Consider the following 26,890-nt stretch of genomic DNA (forward strand, 5'->3'; position numbering starts at 1 on the left):
TTAAAAATTTCGATCTGAAAACTTTTGATGCCTTGTAGCGTTGATGCCACTTGAATGAACTGTTTTGAAAAATTAATAATTTAGAATTAAAAATAATTTTTGACCCGATGCAAGACCTCATGGAATATGTATATCAAATTTTAAAAATCAACATCAATTGATACAACTTGTAAGACTGTCTTATGTATAGCATGCATCATATCTATGATTATTTTTATACCATATAATATCCTTGTGATCAGCAAACTACTTGGGAGGAGATTACGAGGGTGCGTGGATTGGGTTGCGTCGAGAAGAGGATGGAAACCTTCAATGGTCAAACGGAAAGACAGTAAGTAGAAAACAAGAGGGTGTATCATTATTCTGACCAGTGTATGGACGTTTTAAAGCACTATTAGAAAGCAACATTCGGACCTTGGGTCAACATTAAACTACCCCCAAAATGGTAGCGCGTGCAACCAGTATTCAGAAGGTCTGAGGTTCGATTCCCACTCGAGGTAGATTAATTTTTTGGGATGTATTTTTCTTGTATTTTTCTTTGTTGCTTTGTCTGGAACCTTTTATACACGCTTGTCAGATCTTTATCGTAGAAATCTTAACTGAGAGTGGAGGGATAGACCATTAGATAACTAGTACACAACTTCCGAGTAGTAGTAATAAGAAACTAGAGAGCGGTGGGGGCTGCCTTAAGCCTGGGATCGTGAAAGTACAAACGAAAGAGTGATAATGGGGAGGCTTTGGAGGGGAACAATACAGACAATGGACATTTCGGTTACAAAAACCTTCTTCAGCACAACAATAAACAAATGAACGTGGAAAACATCAAATAAAATGCAATGTAAGGACTATAACCACATGACACACGCCACACCAATGTTTCATTCATTCATACTCCAACCACTATTGAGTATAGACGATACAAGTTAATGTGTTTTTCATTTTATTTGTTTTCCACGTTGATAATTTTCAAAAAAAAAACAAACCCCAAACCCCTAAAAAAACAACAACAAAATAAACAACCCCCCCCCCAAAAAAAAAACCCAAACAAACAACAAAAACAACCCCAACCCAATAAAAAGTGAGCAGACGTCTATAAAATGTTTTATTACAATTGAAAACGACAATGTCCATTTTACTGACAGAGCTAGAAATTTGGGTGTTTGGTTTGACTCTAAACTTTCTAGTATAACAGCAAATAGATACTCAACCAAAAGAGTTAAATTACGTACCTCTTTCCCCTTAACTGTTGCTTTTAGAGCCTGAACATTAAATAGTGCTTAGGCCACTGGGACCCCCCCCCTCCCCCCCCCTTTGGGAGTTTATGCCACTATGTTTTTCAAATAATAGAACTTATTGGCCATACAAATTCCACTGTTACCGTAAAAATAAGTGTCATTTAAGAGAGTTATGGCCCTTTGAAAAAGTGAGTTGTGTCCCCTTGCAAAAAAGAGACATTTCTTTCAAAGGCTCTGGAGACTACAATATTAATTCAAATATATGCAAATTGGGTATCAAACTGAAGGAAATTGAATATACTATCAAACTATGTGCACAAGCTTTCAATTTGTAAATATTATATAGATTCACAGAAAGTTGAAACAATTTGTCAGTAATCTCATGAAGTGTCATATCTAAACTTATGGGCTATTTCAGTCTTTTACACAAAAATTATTTTAAATATGGCCAAAAACAGCATGTTCATTAAAAATGTAGCACTGAAGAAAGCTATGGCCCAAGCCTCAACAACAACCTTCATATTTCTACGTCACAGGAAAAACTAAAAGTGTACGCAACCCTTAAATTTTTCTCCACTTTGTGGGATGCCAAATTCATCATAATTTTCATTCTTTTTAAACATGGTATTGATGTCCAGTTGTCACATTTAAAAGTAAGTTGAAGGTGTGGTAAAAACAATAGATATATCATGAAAAAAGACTAATTTGTTCACAACCCAAGTGAAGCATCATTACCGAAGACTTTTGAACGAAATCGCATTGTTATAATATAATAATAATAATAATAATAATAATAATGCTGAAAACTTATATAGCGCTATAACTCCGAGACACCAGACTCTAAGCGCTTAAATTACAAATTACTTTGGCTGAAACATACTCATTCACACACAAGCACACACACACACACACATACACACACACACAACACAACACACAACACAAACCAAACCTATCTTGCTTCTCATACCATCTACTAAAATCGAAACAAATATGTTTTAAGCGAACGTTTAAAAATAGACAAAGATTCTTTTTCACGAATGCTCTGCGGTAAGGCGTTCCAAATAGAGGGTCCGAAATGAGAAAAGGATCTCATTCCAGCATTTTTCCGAATTCGAGGGACAACTAGTTTTGTGGAATCACTGGCCGAACGTAAGGGGCGGGGTTTTGAATATCTTTCAATTAGTTCTGAAAGGTAGGAAGGGGCAGTACCTTCAAGACAACGATACACTAAAACACAAGCTTTGAATTAATTCTTTTCCCAACAGGCAGCCAATGCAGGTCATGAAGTAGAGGTCCGGCAGAGTCGCACCTACGCTTCATGAATACTAGTCTGGCAGCGCTGTTTTGGACAATCTGAAGACGTTTCAGATTGTATTGCGAAACGCCAAACAACAGAGCATTACAATAATCTAATTTCGATAGTACGAGGGACACAACCAGGTGCTTGGTCACATCCTCAGATATGAACCGTCTAATGGAAGCAATATGAAGAATAATTGATACTCAAAAGGGATTCTTGATTCAAGATGAAGTAAGTACATAAAAACAATATCCTTATGTGTTTTGCAAACATGCTTTACTCCTTAACAGTTTGCACTGCTCACCAATTTATTACATATCCTCATCATCAGTAGCAAAATCCTCTTCGTCCTCTGAAGTGTCGTCAAGGAAATCACTGTTAAAGCTATCACTACCATCCTCGGCATATGTATCTTCGTCAGTACTGGTGCAGCTTTCTTCATACACAATTTCCTGCAACTCATCTGGAATGAAAGCATCTTTGAACCACTGTACTTCCAATTCATTTGCAGAATTTCTCTGCCAACCATTATCCTCTGGTTTTGGAATGCTAGGATTCTGGCACACTGCATTCCTCCAAATGAGAGTTTGAAAGTTGGCTCTTGATATGTGCAGTGACAATACTTGACTACAAGGAGGCATCTGACACAGATCAATTCCACCACTGCATGAGATGGTACATTTCTTTCCTTTGAAACGCTGGCGAACTATGTCATACCTCACTTTGTTGACACTTGTGCATGAGGTTTTGCCATACAGCTTGCACACAATGACTCTAACATGAGACAGTCATTACTCGAAACAGCTGCTGATGTTCCAAATCTGGAGAACAGAATTCTAAGATCTTCCTCCTTTTGAAGAAATTTTAGAGCTTTCAGCTTTCCTTGCCCAGCAAAGCAACTTGTTGTGTCACAGCCTGTGAATGCATGGACACCAAGTAATGCATCACACATCTGTTTAGACAAAGTCTTTGCTATCTGAGAGACATTGATTTGTCGCCTGTTGTTGCCACAGCCAGTATAAAAAATCAGGGTCTTTCCAATTGTCTCTGAGAATGAAAGGAGAAGTAAGAAGACATCCGTGTCTGGTGATCTGACAACAATTGTTTCACAGTTTGGTTGGCGGGAAGCATATAGTGCATGGGCCAGTGGGCGAAACCCTCCCCCCCCCCCTGGGGGAGTTTTCGCCACATGGTTTTTCTGAAACAGCAATATATCTTGAGTATTAATCCGGGTGTTACCGTTTTTTCAAGTGTCATTTACGAGAGTTACGGCCCTTGAAAGGTCATTAGGTGCAATTTTTTGTGAAATCGTTTTTGTGCATAAAATGGTTATTTATCACCTTAAAATTGTTTCACATACAATCAATAATGGAATTTTATTGTAATTTCTCATTTTTTGCCTCATATCATAAAATATTTTACAAAGCCATATAGCGTTTTAAAATCTTTGATGGCCATTTTCTCTATAATTTGAAAAAAAAATCTATTACAGTGTACTTGTTTCCCTTCAGGATGAATAAACAAGAGGGATTTTGCACTAGCACAATTCAGGCATGCTTCAGGGACATATAACACAAATTAATCCGGGTGTTACAGTTTTTTCAAGTATCATTTACAGGAGTTATGGCCCTTGAAAGGTCATCGGGTGCAATTTTTCGTGAACTCATTTTTGTGCATAAAATGATTGTTTATCACCCTAAAATTGCTTCAAATGCAATAAATAGTGGAATTTTATTGTCATTTCTCATTTTTTGCCTCATATCATAAAATATTTTACAAAGCTATATAGGGTTTTTAAATCTTTGATAGCTATTTTCTCTATAATATGAAAAAAATATATATTACAGTGCATTTGAGAGTGCCTCATCAGAGGAAAGAAAACTGCAAGAAGCTGCTGTAACCTTGAGACATTTGATTCTGGATTCTTTCAAAGATCATTCACAAATGCCTTGGCCCCCCACATCAGAGTATTTGCTATCTGCTCAAGACCAACTTCCTTCTGCTCTGATCAAATTTTTTACTACACTCCTATCCAAGCGAGGTGCAGGACATATGAGTAGTAGGTCTGAAAGACTTGTACGTTCCATGGCCCAAGATGTTTGTTATAATGTCACTTGTGGACAATGGAAAATGCCTAAACATTTACTTCTGGGGATGACTGTGAGGCATTTGACTGGAAGTTTTCAGATTATAAACATCCTTAACCGCTTTGGACATTGCGCATCCCACTCTACTCTTTTGGAACTGGAGACTGCAATGTGCGACAGTGTTGTTGAATGCTCCACAAATCTTCCTTCTGCCGCATTGGCACATCCAAAAATCACCCATTTTTGCTGGGATAATTTCGATCTCACAGAGGAGACCACTGATGGTCTGGCACCACACACTCTACTCATGGCATCATGATCCAAGAAATAAAAGAAGGAAACTTGGAAAGAAAAATAGAGCAACAAAACGTCACGACTGGAAAAACAAAGAAAAGGTCAGCAACTTTCAAACCCATCCAAATTCAGCCTTGCTTTGCAACTGGAAGAGCAGAACCTTCTCTGACTGTTTCCACAACAACAGTAGAAAACAATCAAGAAAGACAGCTGCACCAAGATAATTTTCTGTGGGTGTTCTGTAGGATGAAGTTGAATTCAGACGGAGAACGTTTCCCTGGCTGGAAAGGTTGGCTTTCATCAACAACTCCAAACCCCCAAAATGAAAATGAAACCAACATGCCTTCAATTGTTGAATATATGCCTGTCATCAATGCTCCCATAACTGAAGCAGCTACAGTATAGAAGGTGCTACAACTATCTTTGGAGGCAACACAAGAGCTTGGTCAGCCATATACATTTGTAACATTTGACCTTGCTGTAGCTAAGAAAGCTTACGATATTATCTGGCAAAACCCACAGCTTTACAAAACAGTCATTATTCACCTGGGTGTCTTTCACACCATAATGTCATATCTTGGTGCCCTGGGAAAGCTCCAAAGTGGATCTGATTTTGAAGAAATTGTGACTGAAGCAGGGCTATGTGCACATGGTTCTATGGATAGGGTTATGAGTGGAAAGAACTACAACAGGGCTATACGAGTGCATGTGTCTGTTTTGGAGGCTCTAGAGAGGCTTCTGCTTGCAAAATTTGAGCAGGACACGGATTCAAAACTCAGTAAAGACCTCATGTCTTACATAAAGGAATTCACCGAAGGAATTTCAAGCCATACAGCTAATAAAATTCTCCAGTCAACTGTGTATGCTGCGTTATTTTCCCAGTATGAAGCCTTCAAAGAGAGTGTCCGCTCAGGAAAGTACGGAAAAACTGCACAATACTGGATCCAATACATGGACAAAGTTTGGCTTCTCCTCCAGTTTCTGCGAGCTACAAAGACAAACAACTTTCTTCTTCATATATCTTGTTTAAAAGAACTGTGCCCACTGCTTTTTACCATGAATCACCACAATTATGCCAAGTATCTCAGTGTATATTTTGTGTCACTAGCCAACCTGATTCATTCCCACCCAGGGGCAGAAGAAATGTTACAAGATAATGGATTTAGTGTCTCCAGATCAAGGACGCCTGCTGGAAGAATAGCAGTTGATATGACCATTGAACAAACAATAAACAAACATGCAAAGACAAAAGGAGGTATTGTTGGGTTCAGCAAGAGTCTTCCAAGCTATTACCGTTGGAGTGTAACAAGACACAATCGAGCAGAATATGTATCAGTATCAGCAACCCAAAGAATGATCAGCAACAACAACTGTATGGATATAGACACCCACAAAGAATTGAGCCTTGCAGAAAAAAAGACAAAGTGAAAAGCGAGTGCAAAAGATCCTCCAGGCATTTTCAGCATTTATCAATCCCTTTGAAGTTGAAGATGGTCTGGTCAGTCTAGCTTCAGGAATGAAAGTGCAAGAGGATGTTGCTGATGACCTGCTAGCCGTGGAAAAAACAGGAAAAAGATTGTTTGAACGTTTTGTTGAAAACAGACTGAAGGAAAAGACTGTAGAATTTCACAAGCCATTAGAAAGGAACAAGACCAAGACATTTGCATCATTGAGGAAAGTGGTAACAGTGAAAAAAGACATGAACGTGGTCAAAATCAAGGCACAAAGAAATTTATTTGGCCAACTTCTTGTTTTGTCCCAAGAGCACAGTGTTGATCTTCAAAAATTTCTTCAATATCCTCTAACACCTACTCCATGGTCGCTGGCTTCATCAGATGGTTTACCTCTGAAGACCAACAAAGCAACTCTGTTGCACAAGCTCACGCCTGACAATTCATTAATGTTCGAGGATTATGCAAAAAAAAACAAACACCGTTTACATTGTTGATGGCAATGCACTGTTACAAACTCTGTCAGCAATCCCAAATACATTTGGTGAAGTAGCCAAACTTACATTTTCCTCCTTACCACAAGCAGCTTGTGTACACTTTGTGACTGATACTTACATAGAAGATTCAATCAAAGGTTGTGAGAGGTTGAGGAGAGGATCTTCTGAAGATAATGCATACTTGTTAAGAGGATCTGCAACAACAGTGCCCAGACGTTGGAAATCATTTCTCAGCTGCGTTGATAACAAAAGATCCCTTATCAGGTTTCTCCTCAAGGAATGGGAAAGTAACGAATATGCAAAGAAACTGAGAAACAGCGAAATCTTCTTTGTCTGTGAAGAGAGATGCACCTTACTTTACAGTGACACGGATGAATTTACCACAGCTGTACCTTGTCTAGATCTCTACTCATCACAGGAAGAGGCAGACACACGAATTATACTGCACTGTCAATATGCTTCCCGCCAACCAAATTGTGAAACAATTGTTGTCAGATCACCAGACACGGATGTCTTCTTACTTCTCCTTTCATTCTCAGAGACAATTGGAAAGACCCTGATTTTTTATACTGGCTGTGGCAACAACAGGCGACAAATCAATGTCTCTCAGATAGCAAAGACTTTGTCTAAACAGATGTGTGATGCATTACTTGGTGTCCATGCATTCACAGGCTGTGACACAACAAGTTGCTTTGCTGGGCAAGGAAAGCTGAAAGCTCTAAAATTTCTTCAAAAGGAGGAAGATCTTAGAATTCTGTTCTCCAGATTTGGAACATCAGCAGCTGTTTCGAGTAATGACTGTCTCATGTTAGAGTCATTGTGTGCAAGCTGTATGGCAAAACCTCATGCACAAGTGTCAACAAAGTGAGGTATGACATAGTTCGCCAGCGTTTCAAAGGAAAGAAAGGTACCATCTCATGCAGTGGTGGAATTGATCTGTGTCAGATGCCTCCTTGTAGTCAAGTATTGTCACTGCACATATCAAGAGCCAACTTTCAAACTCTCATTTGGAGGAATGCAGTGTGCCAGAATCCTAGCAATCCAAAACCGGAGGATAACGGTTGGCAGAGAAATTCTGCAAATGAATTGGGAGTACAGTGGTTCAAAGATGCTTTCATTCCAGATGAGTTGCAGGAAATTGTGTATGAAGAAAGCTGCACCAGTACTGACGAAGATACATATGCCGAGGATGGTAGTGATAGATTTGACAGTGATTTCCTTGACGACACTTCAGAGGACGAAGAGGATTTTGCTACTGATGATGAGGATATGTAATAAATTGGTGAGCAGTGCAAACTGTTAAGGAATAAAGCATGTTTGCAAAACACATAAGGATATTGTTTTTATGTACTTACTGCATCTTGAATCAAGAATCCCTTTTGAGTATCAATTATTCTTCATTATGTAACAATGCGATTTCGTTCAAAATTCTTCGGTAATGATGCTTCACTTGGGTTGTGAACTAATTAGTCTTTTTTCATGATATATCTATTGTTTTTACCACACCTTCAACTTACGTTTAAATGTGACAACTGGACATCAATACCATGTTTAAAAAGAATGAAAATTATGATGAATTTGGCATCCCACAAAGTGGAGAAAAATTTAAGGGTTGCGTAAACTTTTAGTTTTTCCTGTGACGTAGAAATATGAAGGTTGTTGTTGAGGCTTGGGCCATAGCTTTCTTCAGTGCTACATTTTTAATGAACATGCTGTTTTTGGCCATATTTAAAATAATTTTTGTGTAAAACACTGAAATAGCCCATAAGTTTAGATATGACACTTCATGAGATTACTGACAAATTGTTTCAACTTTCTGTGAATCTATATAATATTTACAAATTGAAAGCTTGTGCACATAGTTTGATAGTATATTCAATTTCCTTCAGTTTGATACCCAATTTGCATATATTTGAATTAATATTGTAGTCTCCAGAGCCTTTGAAAGAAATCATGTCTCTTTTTTGCAAGGGGACACAACTCACTTTTTTCAAAGGGCCATAACTCTCTTAAATGACACTTATTTTTACGGTAACAGTGGAATTTGTATGGCCAATAAGTTCTATTATTTGAAAAACATAGTGGCATAAACTCCCAAAGGGGGGGGGAGGGGGGGGGGTCCCAGTGGCCTAAGCACTAATATTGACAGTGCAGTATAATTCGTGTGTCTGCCTCTTCCTGTGATGAGTAGAGATCTAGACAAGGTACAGCTGTGGTAAATTCATCCGTGTCACTGTAAAGTAAGGTGCATCTCTCTTCACAGACAAAGAAGATTTCGCTGTTTCTCAGTTTCTTTGCATATTCGTTACTTTCCCATTCCTTGAGGAGAAACCTGATAAGGGATCTTTTGTTATCAACGCAGCTGAGAAATGATTTCCAACGTCTGGGCACTGTTGTTGCAGATCCTCTTAACAAGTATGCATTATCTTCAGAAGATCCTCTCTTCAATCTCTCACAACCTTTGATTGAATCTTCTATGTAATTATCAGTCACAAATTGTACACAAGCTGCTTGTGGTAAGGAGGAAAATGTAAGTTTGGCTACTTCACCAAATGTATTTGGGATTGCTGACAGAGTTTGTAACAGTGCATTGCCATCAACAATGTAAACGGTGTTTGTTTTTTTTGCATAATCCTCGAACATTAATGAATTGTCAGGCGTGAGCTTGTGCAACAGAGTTGCTTTGTTGGTCTTCAGAGGTAAACCATCTGATGAAGCCAGCGACCATGGAGTAGGTGTTAGAGGATATTGAAGAACTTTTTGAAGATCAACACTGTGCTCTTGGGACAAAACAAGAAGCTGGCCAAAAAAATTTCTTTGTGCCTTGATTTTGACCATGTTCATGTCTTTTTTCACTGTTACCACTTTCCTCAATGATGCAAATGTCTTGGTCTTGTTCCTTTCTAATGGCTTGTGAAATTCTACAGTCTTTTCCTTCAGTCTGTTTTCAACAAAACTTTCAAACAATCTTTTTCCTGTTTTTTCCACGGCTAGCAGGTCATCAGCAACATCCTCTTGCACTTTCATTCCTGAAGCTAGACTGACCAGACCATCTTCAACTTCAAAGGGATTGATAAATGCTGAAAATGCCTGGAGGATCTTTTGCACTCGCTTTTCACTTTGTCTTTTTTTCTGCAAGGCTCAATTCTTTGTGGGTGTCTATATCCATACAGTTGTTGTTGCTGATCATTCTTTGGGTTGCTGATACTGATACATATTCTGCTCGATTGTGTCTTGTTACACTCCAACGGTAATAGCTTGGAAGACTCTTGCTGAACCCAACAATACCTCCTTTTGTCTTTGCATGTTTGTTTACGGTTTGTTCAATGGTCATATCAACTGCTATTCTTCCAGCAGGCGTCCTTGATCTGGAGACACTAAATCCATTATCTTGTAACATTTCTTCTGCCCCTGGGTGGGAATAAATCAGGTTGGCTAGTGACACAAAATATACACTGAGATACTTGGCATAATTGTGGTGATTCATGGTAAAAAGCAGTGGGCACAGTTCTTTTAAACAAGATATATGAGGAAGAAAGTTGTTTGTCTTTGTAGCTCGCAGAAACTGGAGGAGAAGCCAAACTCTGTCCATGTATTGGATCCAGTATTGTGCAGTTTTTCCGTACTTTCCTGAGCGGACACTCTCTTTGAAGGCTTCATACTGGGAAAATAACTCAGCATACACAGTTGACTGGAGAATTTTATTAGCTGTATGGCTTGAAATTCCTTCGGTGAATTCCTTTATGTAAGACATGAGGTCTTTACTGAGTTTTGAATCCGTGTCCTGCTCAAATTTTGCAAGCAGAAGCCTCTCTAGAGCCTCCAAAACACACACATGCACTCGTATAGCCCTGTTGTAGTTCTTTCCACTCATAACCCTATCTATAGAACCATGTGCACATAGCCCTGCTTCAGTCACAATTTCTTCAAAACCAGATCCACTTTGGAGCTTTCCCAGGGCACCAAGATATGACATTATGGTGTGAAAGACACCCAGGTGAATAATGACTGTTTTGTAAAGCTGTGGGTTTTGCCAGACAATATCATAAGCTTTCTTTGCTACAGCAAGGTCAAATGTTACAAATGTATATGGCTGACCAAGCTCTTGTGTTGCCTCCAAAGATAGTTGTAGCACCTTCTGTACTGTAGCTGCTTCAGTTATGGGAGCATTGATGACAGGCATATATTCAACAATTGAAGGCATGTTGGTTTCATTTTCATTTTGGGGTTTGGAGTTGTTGATGAAAGCCAACCTTTCCAGCCAGGGAAACGTTCACCGTCTAAATTCAACTTCATCCTACAGAACACCCACAACCTGAATTGCGCTAGTACAAAATTCCTCTTGTTTTATTATCACTGAAAGGAAGCAAATACACTGTAATATATATTTTTTTCATATTATAGAGAAAATGGCTATCAAAGATTTAAAAACCCTATATAGCTTTGTAAAATATTTTATGATATGAGGCAAAAAATGAGAAATGACAATAAAATTCCACTATTTATTGCATTTGAAGCAATTTTAGGGTGATAAACAATCATTTTATGCACAAAAATGAGTTGACGAAAAATTGCACCCGATGACCTTTCAAGGGCCATAACTCCTGTAAATGATACTTGAAAAAACTGTAACACCCGGATTAATTTGTGTTATATGTCCCTGAAGCATGCCTGAATTGTCCTAGTGCAAAATCCCTCTTGTTTATTTATCCTGAAGGGAAACAATTACACTGTAATAGATTTTTTTTTCAAATTATAGAGATAATGGCTATCAAAGATTTAAAAACGCTATATGGCTTTGTAAAATATTTTATGATATGAGGCAAAAAATGAGAAATTACAATAAAATTCCATTATTGATTGTATGTGAAACAATTTTAAGGTGATAAACAACCATTTTATGCACAAAAACGATTTCACAAAAAATTGCACCTAATGACCTTTCAAGGGCCATAACTCTCGTAAATGACACTTGAAAAAACGGTAACACCCGGATTAATACTCAAGATATATTGCTGTTTCAGAAAAACCATGTAGCGAAAACTCCCCCAGGGGGGGGGGGGGGGGGGGGGAGGGTTTCGCCCACTGGCCCATGCACTAAAAGACGGACAATGCCAAATTTGAACTGTTACTTCGCCTTTTTGAAACCGATTCTTAAGGTCTCGGGAAATTTCCACTCTGTGTGAGGCCTGTGTACTTCTGTTAAGATTTTTAAAGCCCATCTGGCAAAATCTTTCCAACATCCCCCTAATATCTCATAAACAATTTCATTAATAGTGCTTTTTGGTATTTCAAGTTTCAAACTCCTCTCCGAATCTTTAATCTCCTTTTATTCTCCATCACAATTGAAGATATTTATGACTTGAATTCTTGACGATTTTATTATTGTCTGTCTCTGAAACAAGATTACGACTGATAAACCTGGGACTGAGAATGAAACATCGCATTCTACGTATATGCTTCGGATATGTATTAATGAATTTCAGAAAGTTATCTTTCTTTAGTAAACTGAAAGTGGACAACAATTCAATTTTCTTTGTGAAATTTGAGCACCATCGATGAACCCACATTAAATGCCATTGTTTTTAAGATTGCGACTCCAATCACAGAATGGTCAATGCTGGAGGTCAGAACTGTGATTCGCGTTTTGTTTCTAAAAGAAAAGAAACGTTTTGAAATTCAAAATGAAATAACCAAAACATATCATGAGAAAAGAAAATTAATAGTTGACCTAAGTGCCTGTCTTTACATGTAGAAAGATAAAACGTTTGTCGGTTCAAAAGTTATGTCCATTTTCCGGTTTCTTTATGAGCATTACACGTTTAAGTCACCATTGTCAAACGTCAAGAAATAACCGACATATATATTGTGTTTAAATTGATAAATTGATTCAAAGATACTTTACTATTTGTTACTAATACAAGGGTCAAAATAGGATAGTCAGGTAGCAGAAACAAAGTAAAAAAGAACGTTTTAAACATCAAAGAAAACTATTCAGTTCTTTATTCTGAATGAGTATGAGTGAGGAGTTGCGCAGTTGTTTGAATGTACAGCTTGGATTTATTAAGTACATTTTGACTATTGTGTCTGCGTTTCACTGGATTTAAGTGCCACATTCGACACTAAGTCGGTACTTATAGAAAACTATGTATCAACCCCGCCCGTATTAACGTGCGGAGTGCCTCAGGGATCTATTCTTGGCCCCCTCCTTTTTACAATGTGAACTGCTACCCTTTCTGATATGCTATTCACTTTTCCCATTGATTTTCATTTTTATGCTGATGACACTCAATAATCATTCAGAGCTGTCGTCAGTATCTGTTATGGAAAATTGTATTGCTAACATAAAGGATTGAATGAAACTAAACAAATTTAAATTTAAGACAGAAATGATATTTTTTTGGTAATATGTATCAACTCTCAAAAATATCTACAAATGAGATTATAGTGGGTGAAAATACTATTAAACCTAGCTCTTGTGTGACAAATCTTGGGGTGTAGTTAGATCAAGGGTAACCCATGGAAGATCATGTTTAAAAAATATGTCAATATTGTAACATTTGAAATATTGGAAGAATCAGACATTATATTGATGACGATATTACAAAGTAGCAATGACGATCTCACTGAAATCTTTGGGCTTCGTTTCGATTCCGAAGTGGCGCGAATTCAAGGCAAAATTTGGGACACTGCAATTTCGGGTATGCTATTAAACAATCATTACGACGCTTCTTATCGGTATATATGTCTGGAAGTTGGCACACATTTAGTAAAGAGGTCATTTTAGATTATGCCAAACGGCAAAACCGTTAAAAACAGATGTTTGCCCTTTTGAGTAAAATATTTCTAAAACTATCAAGAGTAGAAATTTTGCCGTTAATAAGCTTATATATCGACATTTCATCTCTTTATGTTTTAAATTTCATCAGAATATCATCACAAAACATCGACCCAATTTGCAATTCAATGAGTGGAGACAGCCCTCCCCCTCCCCCCCCTCCCCCCACCCCCGAATCGCTTGACACGAACATGTTGTCAGCGAGGCAAAGCTGCCAGATGGCCAGACTTCTAACTGACCCAATTGATTTAAAATGTGGCTAAATAGAAATTCACATGGTTATCACCACTAAGACTGGACCCTTAAAAACGAATTTAATTTGACAAACAAAAAATTGAATAGACTATGATAATTGCCAGTGAGACAAAAATAATTAAATAAAATTTAATAAATGAAATAAAATTCTATATCTGGCAAATTGTGGCCAGACGCGTGGGCACCTGGCACCTCTGCCGCAAAAGTCTGAAGACCCACCTCTCTCGCTTTTTTGGGCACTTTTTTATTGTTACGTCATAGGGGTGTTAACTTTGTCGGCTCTGGGCATTTTGTCTTACTTCTTCTTATTCTTCAAGTACCAATTCTGTGCCAGACATCTGTGATCATGGTCCCCATCCATCTCTCTGATCAGATAAACTTAAAAAAACTAATATTACTCATCTCTTTCTTTGTCACCCAGCTGTTCAAACTATTTAAATGGGATTTTCTTGGTCTACCTTTACTCCTTTTCCTTCTATCTTTCCTGTGAGAGCAAGATGTTCAATACATTTATGTCTTCTTTCGTGCCCTAAAAATTGTATTTGTCTTTTTCTTATTAGTAACCTTTTAGTTTCAGCTTACTCTAATACTTCTTCATTAGTTTCCTTTTCTATCCATTTCTTAACATCCTTCTAAGAAACCGCATTTCTGCTGCCTCCGGTTTCTATCTAATATCTTCTGTAATTGTCCAACTTTCACATAAATATAATGATACTGACCATACATAGGCCTCCAAAACCCCTATGTTTTGTTGTCATTGAAATATTGTGGTTTTTGAAAATTAGACTCATTTTATTATTGCAATTCTTCGTTTTATTTCTGTGCTACATCTGCCATCTGAAGTTATTATGTATCCAAGATATTTAAATGTCTGAACTTGTTTTCTCCTTTGCTTATTAAGTTACATGTTGGATTTCTTTCTCTCCTTGATACAACTATGCATTCTGTCTTTTTATATTTAAATATAAACCCATACGTTCACTCTCTGTAATTACTTTATCAAGGAGTAATTGTAAATATTCTGTTGAGTCTAAGACTTGTGTTGTGTCATCTGCATACCTTAGATTGTTGATATTCTCAACACTGATCTTAATGCCTGGACTATCTCCTACAGTTCTAGTAATTCTTTCGCTGTAGATATTAAAAAGGCCTGGTGACAAAACACATCCTTGTCTAACACCTCTTTTAATTTGTTTGGTTATTATTATCATTATTATTATTATTATTATTATAATTATTTATTATTATTATTATTATTATTATTATTATTATAAAGATAATAATAACATCAACAACAACAATAATAATGATAATAATAATAATAATAATAATAATAATAATAATAATAATAATAATAATAATAATAATGATAATAATAATAATAATAATAATAATAATAATAATAATAATAATAATAATAATAATAATAATAATAATAATAATAATAATAATAATAATAATGGACTCTTAGAGAGCGCATTGTTTCCTCTGCCATGAGGCTCTTGTCGCTTTACATCAACACTCGATTTGTTACGATAAAACGAGACTGAGAGCAAAAGTCAAATGTAGGCAAGACAGACTGGAGTGGAAATTGAATGCACTCAGTTTACATCCTTTAACTCTTTAAGATTCAACCCGACAAAAACCGACAACGGTATAATATTCATGGGCGGGGTAGTCAAGACTGGCCTCAGTAAGTAAAATCCAATCGTTGTGAAGGAAATGACAGGCCCTGTCACTGCCGCGGGTGTTTTCAGCTTTGATTTTTATAAATTTGCCGACAGAAAAGAAAATACGTTTCAGAAATTGCGATTTAAATCCTATTTTATTTGCGGGTGAAAATCATTGACATTGCACTTTGTTTGGTAAAAATCGGTAAAAAATTACGACTTTGGTGATGAAAAATGACTTTGAAGACCATTATTGTAAACTTTTAAAAATATTATGAATAATTTATAACTCCCTTATTTGTGGGTCGATTTTGTCATTCGAGGTATCAATTTTATTGTAATAAAGAGATAGGAACTTCAGAGTTATTTTTTCTGATGCGAAATTATTACTTTGTAATTTTAGCACCAAGAAAAATAGTCGGTAAATAAATTTGTTACACCTCTTTGATAGACCGCCGAGGTCCGTTCGTGTAGATTTGTGAATCAAGCATCTCAAAGTCTTCGACCAATCACAGGCTATCTATCCAGCTGGCCGAAACAAAGACGCTTCTCCCCGTCGATGTATTACGCTATTGTTATGCAAGGAATATAACACCTTATGAAGTAGGCCTAAAAGCTAAAATCTAAAAGTAAAAAATATAATTCTGAGGAATTTGAAAGTCACATTGCTGAAATCAGCTTGAAAAAAGAAGTACATTGGTCTTTGTTTCATAAAAATCGGTTGAAAACCAACTGTTTTACGAATAAATTTGATTTTAAAAATTGCTTTTGTTTATTTTAGCTTTTTTTAGCAACTTTTTTATTTATCGGCCGATTTTCTTGATTTTTATATCATTCTTTATATCTCAAAGAGACAAGATCAGTGATATACTTTGTTTGTTTCAAATGTAACTAGAACATAATTTGGCTTTTTTACCTATCGACCATGCCTGGATAATTTATTCAACAACGTGGCGATGTGACGCAACTATTCCATGGCCGTCTTCCACTGCATCGACGATGATCCAATTCATTGTTGACGGCTGTTGACACGTGAGCTGCCAGAACGACCAATCGTTGAAGGGTCAAGATGCTCAGTAGCCAATCGTTCTTCGGTCAAAAAACTTATGAACTCACGAGAACAAAAGTTTGAAATCTGGTGATGGACGGACCTATGAAATCGTTTCTGGGCGGAGTTTAGCCATGAGTGACCGCAGAAAACGAAAAGGCGACTACAGATATCAAAGAGTAGGCTTATATCATCAAAGGATGTCTACATGCTTGACATGGCCATATAGGGAACTCATTATCTACTCCCCCAAAAAGAATCTGAACACGAGAGGGTTAACAGGCAAGAAAGACATAATCAGCGTCGTGTTTATATTTTCAGGTAAATTTTACAGATTGGGCAGAAGGGCAACCTTTAAATACTCCCAATCATAACTGTGTTGCCGCTCGTAATAAGGACGTGATGCATTGGAGAACTATTGAGTGTAATGAAACACGGATTTTTACATGTGAAGCAAGAGCCAGGACTGTTAGGCTCTACAGGTAAATGGTTTTGTATCAAGTTTTACAGATCGATGCACGATGGAGAGAACAGTAAAATGTTTACTTCATTAAGTCTAAGAGAGGAAAATAAAAGAAGACATCATGATGTTTGAATACTTTATCGTTGTGTTTACTTCTTCATTACTTCCTTAAACCTAGCTATCAATAATAAAAATTGTTGCGTTTAAAAGTCGATTGAACAATACAAATACAATAATGTTAAATTAGTGATCTGGGCTCTAATTCATGAAGTTAGACTACGACGATAGTCTAAGGCTATATCGGTAGTCTCTGACTAAAAGGCGTTGTAAGCTATTCATGAAGCCGGACTACGCGAAGTCTAAGACTAAACGAGGGACTAAACGGGTGAAATTTACACCCGCGATTAACCAGGTGTAAATATCGTAGTCTGGGACTAAATTTCAAAATCATAATATTATGTGCTATACGCTAGGGGAAGTAATTGTACAGCGATTAGAACAAGGCTACCCGACAGTTTTTGATTTTATTTTGAAGTATTGATTGATTTATTTATTTATTTTTTGGTTTTGTTTCATTTTCTTTTCATTTCTCGAAGATTTGAGAATCGCTCATACACTCCTCATCTTGTCCATTCCAAACACTCTCCAGGGACACATACTGTGTCATAGTAACTTACTACTACTACTACTACTACTAGTAGTACTACTACTACTACTACTACTACTACTACTACTACTACTACTACTACTACTACTACTACTACTACTACTACTGCTCTACTACTACTACTACTACTACTACTACTACTACTGCTACTACTACTACTACTACTACTACTACTACTACTACTACTACTACTATACTACAACTACTACTACTAACTAACCTACTACTACTACTACTACTACTACTACTACTACTACTACTACTACTACTACTACTACTACTACTACTACTACTACTACTAATACTACCACTACTACTACTACTACTATCACTACTATCAACTACTACTACTACTTCTACTACTACTACTACCAATACAACAACTACTACTACTACTAGTAATAGTAGTAGTACCAGTACTACTACTTTCACTATTATCATTACCACCACCACCACTTTCACTATTATCATTACCACCACCACCACTACTACTACTACTACTACTACTACTACTACTACTACTACTACTACTACTACTACTACTACTACCACTACTACTACTACTACTACTACTACTACTACTACTACTACTACTACTACTACTACTACTACGACTACTATTACATTTCTATTTATGTCTTTTATCGTCCATTATTTTCTAGAAATGTCACGTCTCTCACTGGCCTTATCATTTCTATCACACCACGCTAACGATTCGTTCACACTACAACCATCGTTGAGTACAGACGATACACTTTATACTGCATTTCATTTTATTTGTTTTCAACGTTTATTTGTTCATTGTTGTGCCGACGAAGGGTTTGTACTCGAAACGCCCATTGTCTGTATTGTTCCCACCGATTCCTCTCCATCATGACTCTTTTGTTAGTATTTTCGGGACCCCATGCTTCAGGCAGCGCCCACCGATGTCTACTTAGAACAATGCTACACCGTGGATAAGAATCATTAAAGTGCCATCGTCTGGGTGGGGATCCTGACCTCCCATAGCGGGCAGGGAGGTCCATACTGTGTCCTCTATCCCCTTATAATATCTGTTTTCCAACATGCTTTCTGTCTTTGTCTTGGAATGAGGTTACTTGGTTTTATCCTGCTGGAGTCTTGGCTGGGAGGGAAACAGTCAAATGCATAATTATTGATTGTTTTGGGAGATGATATTTTTTCCTTGTAAATCATCTGTCTGTTATGTATTATTATATTTGTTATTTTTAGTGTATAATGTAAGCATTTGAGTGTATTCCTCTCTGTTGGATTTTGTGCTTGTGTCCGGATGAGACTTATAGGTGATCTCAAACTAAGTACATTGGTGGTATGCCCTCGAATCTACATCTGATCCCTATTTGTTCCCAGTTCCCCTTTGTCTTGCTTTTTCTTTGGTGCTTTAATTGTTAATCTAGAACTTTTTACTATCCCATTTTCTTCCTTTTTACTGGCGCTAATATAACCTAAATGTGTTGCAAGCGCCGTAAAACCCTTAAAAACAAAAACATAAGTGCCATCGTTATTTATATTTACTAAAAACATTACACACACACACACACACACACACACTCAAACAATTTTTACACCCCTAAACTTGTCTCACACTATTTTTATTTGTGGGGCACCTCCCCCCCCCAAAAAAAAAAAAAAAACAAAAAAACAAAAAAAACAACAACAAAAAAACAAAAAACAAACAAACAAAAAACAAAAACAAAAAAAAACAACAAAACACACACACACACACACACACACACACACACACACACACAAACCCGATCAAAACAAACACGAAGAAGAAAAGATATGATTTCTGAGCCACTTCGTATGACGCATGCGCAGCTGGAAAAGTAATACATTTCTATGACGTTTTGCGATACGTTTCCGAGGAATCCTCAGTTAAAAATAGATTGACCTCTGTAGTCTGAGACTTCGCTAGCGTAGTCAGAGACTTGATAGTCAGGGACGAAGTCTGACTCCATGAATAGCTTACTTTCCGTAGTCTCGGACTTCCCAAAGTCTTAGACTACAAAGTCTCAGACTTTGCTATAGTCTGAGACTACCATAGTCTCGGTCTATGAATCAGAGCCTAGTCTGAGACTTCGCAAGCGTAGTCGGAGACTTGATAGTCAGGGACAAAGTCAGACTCCATGAATAGCTTACTTTCGGTAGTCTCGGACTTCCCAAAGTCTTGGACAACGAAGTCTCAGACTTGGCTATAGTCTGAGACCGAAGTCTCAGACTTTGCTATAGTCTGAGACTATCATAGTCTAGCTCCATGAATCAGATCCCTGTATCTTCACTATGATGAGAATCTCATACTACACCATCAAATTTGACACATACTTAGTTACGATACATGGCCATCTCAAAATCTGAATATTGGTAACAATTATCTTGAATAATGCGGTTTTATATAAAAAATTGGGGAAAAAAAGAGAATGCACGTTGTTAGTGTCGTTTTCTCAATATTGACAAAATTACGAGTAAAATTAATACTGATGATATCATTGAAAGTGCAAATAACATGGTAGAATAATAGTGATGATGATGAAAATATTAATAACAGAAACAATAAGGAAAATAACAAAATGATGATGATGATGATGATGATGATGATGATGATGATGATAATGAAAATAATAATAATAATAATAATAATAATAATAATAATAATAATAATAATAATAATAATAATAATAATAATAATAATAATAATAATAATAACAATAATAATAATTTTTCTATCTATCTATCTATCTATTTATCTATCTGTTCACCTATAGATCTCCAGTCCTTCGGAGTTTTTCCCTGTTTCTTTTGCGTGAAACGGACAACAGCTGAACCTTGCTACGATTTGGACGCTAGTCTATTGCAAAATGCATTTCGCCAGATCAAACAGACTCAGCTACGCATTCACTGCTGGGTAGACAGGGAGGTGGGGAGGGGGAGGTCAGAAAAATATCTCGACTGCACCCGGGATCGATCTCAGTCCCTTTGAGTCTTAAGCGAGTGCTCAACCAACTGAGCCATCGAGACCCCATATCTCTATCTATCTATTTATCGATCCATCAATCTCTTTGTCCACACTCTGAGTTTTGATGACCATGTTGTCCAATTAAGTTTACTTGTCCCTGGATCGACGACGGTCCATAATTCTTTGATGTTACACCATTATTTATCGACTTTAAGCATATTAATTAGGAGACTAACCTCACTGAATCTGCTGTTTGGAATTTTATTGCTCATTTGACACCCTACCTGTTTTATTTCATATCCTACTAGCTTTTGGATGAAATGGATCAAAAGTATGGAGAACGGTGGAAATCCATTCAACCTTTTGGAAAATTTAATCTCTGTGGTTTCTAAAAGTAAAAGAACCATGCGAATACGTAGTTTGGTCATTATTAAATTACTTGTTCATCGGTAGCACAATGCCTCTCTCTCTCTCTCTCTCTCTCTCTCTCTCTCTCTCTCTCTCTCTCTCTCTCTCTCTCTCTCACACACAACTCTCTCAAACAGTGTTAAGTGTCACCAACGATAGTGAGTGACAATGGTTGGGACCGCACAAAGAAAATGTCCTTTTGTAACGCATTCGAACAGTTTAACCCCAATTGTGCTAAGTGTAAATAAGAACCTAGCGATAGGCAGTGATGGACACTGTAAACGTATAAGAGCAAATAAGTGTGTTTCTTGGTGACTTGTTCTGCATGAACTGAAAATGTTGCTCTATGCTGTCACTACTACTACTACTACTACTACTACTACTACTACTACTACTACTACTACTACTACTACTACTACTACTACTACTACTACTACTACTACTACTACTACTACTACTACTACTACTACTACTACTACTACCACCACCACCACCACCACTACTACTACTATTACTACTACTACTACTACTACTACTACTACTACTACTACTACTACTACTACTACTACTACTACTACTAGTAATACTAGTGCGGCTATGTGGTCTAGTGGTATGACACACGCTTTCAGATCTGAAGGTTCTGAGTTCGAGCCTCTCTCGGGGCATAGTTGAGTCCTTAGAAAAGGCTCTTTACTCACATCCTCTCATCGTACTCAGGTGTAAAATGAGTACCTGGCTATTAACAGCGTTGTCTCTTTCGTAAAAAAATTGTAATATCGCCTAGCAAGCGTCATCTTGTAAAGCGCTTTGAGCACATTAAGTGGATTTCGCGCTATATAAACGTTTTTTATTACTACAGCTACGACAACTAAATCTTAATTATGGCTAGTACCTTTTCTATCTGCCCCCCCCCCTCCCCTTATTCTTCTCCAGCATCTTAGTCCCACCCACTATAAATAACACATCTCTGCACACTATTCTATCAACTAAATTCCTCCCACTTGGCTAATAGAAAATGACACATCATATGCCCAGCAGTGGGAATCGGCATAATGTCAGTAGGAAAAATAAGCTCCTCAAACTCGGATTCTTGATGAATTCTGTGGAGGCGATCAAGAATTCTTTTTGATGTTACACAACAATCCACCAACATATGGAACTCGCCTCTGAATTTGCTGATAAGTCTAACTGATGATGACTAAAACCTACAGTAGAACGCGTGTGTGAAATGTGAAGAATGTGCAAAATTACGGCATAAATCCCTTTGATCTAACAATGTAGACATTTCTATGTCATGCATGGTGAGAGGACAAGAGGAGAACGACCCCTCTCTCTCTCTGTCTCTCTCTCGTTGTTGTTGTCGTCGTCGTAGTAAGAAATTTATTTTTAATTGAACATTTATATAGCGCAATATCCACTAGACGTGTTTAAAGCGCATTACAAGACGAGACAGTAATTGTTGCAAAACACGCTTTTCCAAGATTTTAGAGAGAAAAGGAAGATTAGAGACAGGGCGATCGTTTTTTAAGTTCTCTCTATCTAGATCAGGTTTTTTTTTTACAAAGGGGTTTGACATGAGTAACTTTGTAAATGTCAGGTACAGCACGTCACTGCAATACATGTAAATGGTGTTAAAATTACATCAATGCATTTTTAGCATTTACGGAGTCTAAATCGCAACTTTTGGTTGGAGACGACATAATGCAGTCACGTAAGTCAGCTTCAGTGATCTTCGAAAAATATGTTAATGAATCACCATGAAACTTGTCAAATGTTGTGTGGATCGATTCAGATGAGAGTTCTTTCCTGATGGTATCCGTTTTATCTTTAAAATATTGACCAAAGCGATTTGGTAGATCTGCACGATCGATTAAAGATAGGAGAGTTGCTTGCGTCTGTTGTCCCAGCAGTTCCTTGGTCAAGGCAAAGAATTGTCTCGAATGCCCGACGTTTTTCAAGCTGTCTATTTGGCCCTGAAATTGACGGCTTTCGCATCATTTCAAGCCGCGATGTTCACTTTCTCATCAACAGCATCTCTGGACTTGAGCCATTTTCTTCCTGCCCCCCCCCCCCCCCCGGCTAATCAAGTCAATTTTACTTCTGTATTATACCAGGGTGTTTGACGTCTCACCCTTACTGCTCTAGTTTTTAAGGTAGCATGCTTGTCCACCGTATCAACAATTGACTCGTGGAGACCATTTGCATCATGTTTATTTTTAATATTATGGTCAAGGTCTTGTTAAAAATGTCCATGTTTACATTCGTCTTATTACGGGATGTTATCATCTTTTTTATTTCGTGCTTCATTGGAAATAAAACGCAAAACACAATTAAAAGTTGGTCCGAGATTAATGTATCGATTTTCAAGACAGATGAAGAGAGAGAATGTTCAATGCCTATAATTACATGATCTATTGTGTAGCCATGGTTGTTTGTAGTTGAATAGAGTTATTAGTATCAATAAGCTTCCGAAATACTTTGGATTCATTTTTGTTTCCGAAATAATCAATGTTAAAATCACCCATAAAAATATGGAATTATGGATTGAAAAGACATAACTTCACTGAACTCTGATGAAAAATCAATTGTTGATATTTCGTTTTGTTGGCTTGGTGGTGGGCGGTTGATACAGTGAAACGGCATTTTAAAATTACTTTCATGAATGGCAAATCTAGCATACTCAAAACTTCTAAAATTATCATGGTGGAATGAAATCTTATCAAAGATTGACAAGTTGTAAATGATTGCAATTCCACCGTTCCTCCCAATGCGTGGAAACGGTCCTACTAATTACCGTCCGGAGCTGTCCGGCGGCCCAGGGAAGCCTCCGGACGTCATCTAAAGCATTCTCAAACCATCCGGAGGGCCTCAGATCTGTACGAAGCTTTCGAGAAGTCGTCCGCTTTCCGAAAGCTCCTCTTACTGCCCCGAACTGCAATTAGTAATACTAATGTGCGGCAATGTGGTCTAGTGGTATGACACTCGCTTTCGGATCGGAAGGTCCTGGGTTCGAGCCTCGAGCTCGGTGCATAGTTTAGTCATTGGAAAAGGCTCTTTACTCACATTCTCTCACCGTACTCAGGTATAAAATGAGTACCTAGCCGTCTTTGTCCGAAAAATTGTAATATCGCCTAACAGGCGTCATGTCCCGTCCTACATGTTAAATGTTGCTGTCGACCAGGGACCCCTTGTAAAGCGCTTTGAGCACATTTAGTGGATATTGCGCTATATAAAGCACGATAAAAAAATAAATTAATTTCCGTCCGGAGCCGTTCGGCGGCCAAGGGAAGCCGTCCGGAGGTCATTCAAAGCATTCTGAAGCCGAGGCCCTCAGACCTTTACGAAGCTTTCCAGAAGTCGTCCGAAAGGAAGGCCTTCCGAAAGCTCTTCGTTCTACTCCGGACGGCAATTAGTAATACTAATTGACCTCCGGACGGCTTCCCTGGGCCGCCAGACGGCTCCGGACGGCAATTAGTATTACCAATTAGTATTACTAATTGCCGTCCGGAGTCGTCCGGCGTAGAACGAGGAGCTTTCGGAAGGCGGACGACTTCTGGAAAGTTTCGTACAGGTCTGAGGGCCTCCGGATGGCTTGAGAATGCTTTAAAGGACCTCCGGACGGCTTCTGACAGCTCCGGACGGCAATTAGTAGGATCCCGTGGAAATAATTTAACACAAAAACGTTCGGGTATATTTGCTTTCAGAACTGAGCCATCGTATGAATGGTTAAGCCATGTTTCCAAGATAACAAAAATAGACATTTTGTGATCTTCAATGATGTCGATTATATCTTGAGTTTTATTTCGGCACGATAAAACATTTAGTAATCCGATTGTTATACTCGTATGATCTCGACGTGCAGGTTGTTGTTGTTGTTGTTGTTGTTGTTGTTGTTGTTGTTGTTGTTGCTCGACACTGTGCTGTTGCTGCGATTTGTTGTCACGGTGGTTGTTCATTTCATACTGACTGTCACCGACAGTGTTGATATTTGACAAGGAAAGATGAGGAGTATTTATTGAAGTGATTAAATTGGATGGAGGACGAATGTTGATTAATTTATGTGGGGATTGAGGTCGTAGGGGTAGCGGGCGTGGGGTTAGACGGTGACCAATTATTATTATTATTTTATTGATTTTATATTTTTTTTTAAACAAGTGGTAGAGGGAAGTAAGATGATTATCTTTATGACTTAACATCCAGATGCACATTAAAAACGATACAAAACAAAACTTGATAATTCATATACCGTAATATCCACTAACGTGCTCAAGCAAAGCGCTTTACAAACTGTCCTTAACCAACGCCAACACGCAACACGTACAACGAGACATGCCGGCCTGTTAGGCGATATTACAATTTTTCCAACAAAGACAACGTTGTTAACGGCCAGGTAATCATTTAACAACCGAGTACAGCGAAAGACTGTGAGTGAAGCGCCTCTTCCAAGGACTCAATTATGCGCTCGAACCCAGGACTTTCGGATCCGAAAGTTATACCACATAGCCGCATACTATAGATAAGATTACAATTACAGCAATCTTAAACATACCTATTCCTCTCAAAAAAAAAAAAAAAAGATTGGTAGCATTAGAAAGTGGATTGGCGAATGGTCGATTAATTTTAATATATCATCGCAACGTACGCCCGAATAAATAAACAATGAGAGAAGTCATCGAACGAAAGGACGAATAATGAGAAAAATTATCGCACCGCACGTCAAAGAATGAGATAAATTAACGTACCGTACGGTCCAATATTCATAAAAATAATCGCATCTTACGGTCGAATAATCGCACCCAACATCAAAAGCTCATTGGACTGGGCGTCATATCATGGGTATGTGCGATTTTAGTGGGAGAAGCTTATTTGACTTACTCTTCTGATGACTGACAGATGGATAATTAAAATTGTTCTTTTTTAGTAGACAATGGGAGCGATATATATTAACTTTCCATGTGACATTGGTCACATTGGAATATGTGCTCAAAATGATCCACATAGTGAAAAGTGTCAACAAGTATGAGAAATATCCAACATCACAATTGGTCATTTTGCTCAGCGTGAGTCAGGGTATGTTTACAACTTACATAGATAAAGCAGCTTGTTTAAAAAAAAATTGAGCTCTTATATAGTGCATATCCACTAAATGTGCTCAAAGCGCTTTACAAGGGGTCCCTGGTCAACAGCAACATTTAACATGTAGGGACGCTTCTTGTCTCTGAATAGCTAGTCTCTTGCATAGAAATGGGCGTTGTAAGGACAGCGATTAAATCGGTTATTTTGTAATGGTAACATCACGCTCTCTAGTACACGATGGCAGGTAAGATACCAACCTACATGCTTTCAACGCAAACGATTTCCAAAGAGAAAATTAGCAACACATCCGTTATAGATAATATTTGGTTCAATTTCGTATTTTAACTTACGTTTGCCATGATGAATTAAATCACATGACTGTCGACTGATAGACTACAATGATGCCCATGGTCGACTGTCAATTCTATATTGAGGCTAATGAAACTCAAACAAATTGAACCAAGAGAATAACTTTTGTCTCTACTATACTTACTAATAATATTTTTTTTTGGGGTTGTACTTTGACGCAAACCCTTTGATTTCAAGTCACCGTTCACTCACAACTGGCGAGCCCATTAGATTCAGTTTTTTAGGTTTTACTCACAAAAGTGTGTACCTTTGACG

At 37.6% G+C, this 26,890-nt stretch overlaps 1 protein-coding gene across 1 annotated transcript in view; it reads left to right on the forward strand.

Moving 5' to 3' along the window:
• LOC144972028 (uncharacterized) overlaps positions 1 to 17,276 on the forward strand; it is a 69,769-nt gene extending 52,493 nt beyond the window's left edge. Inside the window, exons 8-9 of the mRNA XM_078913117.1 lie at positions 243 to 331; positions 17,000 to 17,276. Of these exons, the coding sequence (XP_078769243.1) occupies positions 243 to 331; positions 17,000 to 17,164 (254 nt within the window). The 3' untranslated portion in view covers positions 17,165 to 17,276. The remainder of the gene's footprint in view (positions 1 to 242; positions 332 to 16,999) is intronic.
• Positions 17,277 to 26,890: the final 9,614 nt, after the last annotated feature.

The sequence above is a fragment of the Berghia stephanieae genome, chromosome 4, assembly GCF_034508935.2.
Source record: "Berghia stephanieae isolate SIO BIC M18660-M18661 chromosome 4, UCSD_Bste_1.3, whole genome shotgun sequence".
NCBI lineage: Eukaryota > Metazoa > Mollusca > Gastropoda > Nudibranchia > Aeolidiidae > Berghia > Berghia stephanieae.